This window comes from Amphimedon queenslandica, unplaced genomic scaffold (genome assembly GCF_000090795.2).
Source record: "Amphimedon queenslandica unplaced genomic scaffold, v1.1 AMPQUscaffold_13187, whole genome shotgun sequence".
NCBI classification, from domain to species: Eukaryota; Metazoa; Porifera; class Demospongiae; order Haplosclerida; family Niphatidae; genus Amphimedon; species Amphimedon queenslandica.
The window spans coordinates 94,787-98,706 of record NW_003546577.1 but is presented as its reverse complement, the minus strand read 5'-3'; the positions used below and the strand labels follow the sequence as shown (position 1 = coordinate 98,706).

General features: G+C 31.6%; 1 protein-coding gene across 1 annotated transcript in view; it reads left to right on the top strand.

Annotated features, from left to right (window-relative positions):
• Nucleotides 1-2,405, top strand: part of LOC109584633 (clustered mitochondria protein homolog) — a 3,002-nt gene extending 597 nt beyond the window's left edge. Inside the window, exons 2-7 of the mRNA XM_020000446.1 lie at nt 204-329; nt 448-533; nt 601-636; nt 776-869; nt 931-1,015; nt 2,186-2,405. Of these exons, the coding sequence (XP_019856005.1) occupies nt 285-329; nt 448-533; nt 601-636; nt 776-869; nt 931-990 (321 nt within the window). The 5' untranslated portion in view covers nt 204-284 and the 3' untranslated portion in view covers nt 991-1,015; nt 2,186-2,405. The remainder of the gene's footprint in view (nt 1-203; nt 330-447; nt 534-600; nt 637-775; nt 870-930; nt 1,016-2,185) is intronic.
• Nucleotides 2,406-3,920: the final 1,515 nt, after the last annotated feature.

Sequence of the window (3,920 nt, the reverse complement as noted above, 5' to 3'; positions counted from 1 at the left end):
TCTATATGTATCACAAAGTTTAATAAAAATTTTACCTTTGCAATGTTTGATTAAATTTTGGGAAAATACATTGTGAAATATTTTATCAACATTTGGAACAACTTTAAAAATTCACTGAGAGCATTATGTCAAAATCCTGCAGGAAACCATGATCATGATAATTTCAACGACTAAGCCCACCACTGATTTTTTTCTTTATATAGTTCCATTTGGCTTAGTATTGCTGTGGGGCTGAGAGGAATGTTGTGGCGTTGAGATTACTGTATAGAGTTAGGTATCTAATAATGTTAACACATGGTGAGGATCATCCTGAAATGTCTAATGTTGATGTAAGTATTGTTTTATCAATGTTCTCTTGTTTCATCATACACATGTACATGTATTGTTTAAAAGTATTGTAAATTTTGTATCATAACTGTTATTATTTATTTTAATTACATTGAGTAGTTTTACATTGGTTTACTACTGAGTAATGCTGGTCATTATGAAGAAAGTCAGGCATATCTGGAAAGTGCTCTTAGATTACAAAACAAGTGAGCTAGTATATACAAATCAAGAGAATTAAGGCTGGCTATGTTTGTTCTTGTATCTGTTCATTAGGTTTCATGGAAGTCAATCAATTACTGTAGCCACAATGTTAGTAATGATAAGATACATGTACATGTACATCTTATCTTATCGTTTTCTCATTGTTTTGGCTCCTCCTTCCCTTCCCCCTCTCTCTTTTCCTCTCTCTCCATCCCTCTTTCTCTACCTCCCTCCCTCTCTTCTCTTGTCATCATCTTCTTGCCAACTTATTGACTCACATTGGAGCATTTGCTGAAGCTAAGCAAAATAAGAGAAAAGCATACAATATCTATAGGACTAAAGTATGCAGTAATGTTAATGCCAGGCCATCTAGGTTTCTTAACTGTTTTCTCTCACATTTAGTTTGGCCCAGATCATGCACGTACTGTTCAGTCTTTTAAAAAACGTGAGGTATATCACTGAGAAGCAAGTCTCTTATGATCAGACAGTAAGTGTATTTGGCTAACTATTGCCAATGGTTAATTACCAAAATTATCTTGTTCATATGTTGTCTTCATAAATTATAAATAATTATTGTTTCGAAAAAGAAAAAATAGCAATGCCAAGTGTAACTACTTGTAAACACCCAAATTCTCACATGATGCGAATATCAGTAGCCTGAGCTAATTATTGTAAACACTTGATCTTTGTATATAGTTATACATACTACTGTATCAGATATTACAGGTACCAATATTGCACACTCAAAAATTTATGATAATGCCGTCACCATAGTATGAAATTAATGTGGTAGAAATTTAGGTTTCAAAATTTTGTGATCTAATTTTTACGTAGTAAAATTATTGAATATGGCATGTAATTTTATGTGTGATATAAATTAAAGGACAAGGCTGACTATGGCATGGTACAGCTTTCAGCTGTGCAATGCTTTTGCAGATACAGGTCAGCTTGATTTTATTATATAATTGTTTTCCCTCCACTCACGCCCTTAAGTGTACATGTCCTACATCTTTTACCTTGCATGTGTATGCTATGCACCCTAATGCTCAAAATAAATAAATGAATTAATCCAACAAGTCATACAAGGCTTGCCTAAGCTGTGACTTAATAATCACATGCATTCCATGGTGTCTACATGTATACATTTAATATGCCTTTTAGTCAAACTTTGTTGAATCCATCATTTTCTAATTATTATAATTTTGATGAAATTTATCTCATTTAGCCTGAAATAAATTTTGCTGTTCATTCACACTATGACACTCAGTTTATTTTAGTGGCATGCGCTTGCACTGACACTATATACAATACTTCTCACTTTATTCAACACTATTATGACAATATGTAGTGACACAGGCTTGCATTTGCAACTTGCATGAATAAATAGATCATTCTAGAGCCTTTTCTAATAGTAATCAATTTATTTGCTGTCACTACTCATACTGGTAAATCCTATCAGTATTACCCTATCTTTAATATTCTTGTACATGTACATAGTTAACTTTGAAATAGCCTACATGTCAGTCGATTTTAACTAAAATTTACATTTATTATTACCATACACATTATATGGCGACATATTTTTGTGGAAATGAGTTGTTCTGAGTCTACTCTGATTTGAACATGTACACTTATGCTCCTCCCTTATCTACTGTAGGTTGCCTAAATTTCCTTGCCAGTTATTTGAGTGTTACATCATCTAATCGTTTAGCAGTGCAAAGTCATCATTAACTGTGAGTTAGTAGTAACTGGTAATGATTAAAGTATGCATGTACATTTATAGATTCTGCTTCTACATGTACATGTACAAGATTGTTAGTTATTTTCAGTTTTAATAACACTCCTGCCATTCTCACACCTAGCATTTAATACAGTTACTGTAACACACACATGCAGGTGATACCAGTCGTGGCACACAATATTCTTTAGAGAAATGTTGTAGCAGACAACACTTTGTGATGATTGATATTGAATTAGTACATTTTACGTTAACGTGGCCTACTCTAATAACTGCCTTTTATTTCTCGTTGTTGACTTGTACTTATGATTAATAATTTTTGCTTTTTTTTGTTTTTCTGTATTTTGTAAATGTGGTGGTATGTGTGTGATGTTTGAGAGTACCGTTGTATGTACCATTGTGTGATTGTGTTGTATGTACCATTGTAATAAAGATGAGTGTTTGGTTGCATGTACATGTACATATCTTCTCCTACAGTCCTTGACTTCATATAATCCTTATAGTTCATTAATCTGTTTTATTTCTCTCTTTCTTTTTTGTGTATTTTTGTTCTTTCTATGTTATGTCTGTTTAATTTTTATCAGCTAAAATTAAACTCTCATTTGGTCTTATTTTATGCACAAATCAACAAGTAATTATTATGAAATTGGAGCTTTATGTGTTATTCTTTTTCAAAAGCTAGTACATCTTACTGCTAGTGAAGTATTTGGACTCAGTTTAGTGTAATCTTGCTGAGCATTTGCTGCAAATAAGCCCAGACTTGCTGATAGCCGCCATTTTAATTCATTGTGACCACACCCACTTTTAATGAAGATTAGGCTACTTAACTTTAGTATTAGTTGGACGACCCTATCCCCATACAGACAACATCTTTCTCCTTTTAGTGGGCTTTGCTCAATTGCAGTAAAAGTAATGTTAATTTTTAAAACCTCAAAGCAAAGTCTAAGGTCTTTCTAAAATCGTGTGCACTGTCACATCTATTATTAATATTTTTATCACAAAAAATTGTTTTCTTAATACTATGTAATTATTAATTCATGTTATATTTAATTTTTAATGTAAATTGCTGTGATAAATCAGATCCGTATTGTCTCTGACTGAAAGTGTATACTTGTGAAACAATACACGTTTTATGCAGTCACCACTTCTTTTGCATGAGTTAATTAATGTGTTCAGGCATACATGTACAAGTAGGGCCACTACTGTAGTTAGAGAGTACTCAACGTAAAAATTTGTACTCTTTAATATTTTGTGGCTTTGTTCTAATACATTCATGTAATTTTCATTTTTGAAAATTAGTTTACAATTTGGATAGATTTAGTTTTTGAGCTTTCTGAGACCTTTTGTCAATGACTATACCAAGATACAGTATTTAGTTTATTAGGTTAATTGTAAATTTACTACATTACATAATTAAAAAATGACATTTAGTAACTCTTGTAAGACATTACAACATATTCTTTGATCAAATTAATATTAATAGTGCTTAAATTGGGTTTATTTTTGTAGTTTTAATTCACAGATTTATCTCAACTATCTGGCAATACGAACTACAAATTTTGTTATTTTAATAGTAACATCCACATGGTCATAAATAATTGGCTATTGTTTTTACTGCTTTAGGTTTGTGTTTTGTTACTTTTTTAGCACTTTT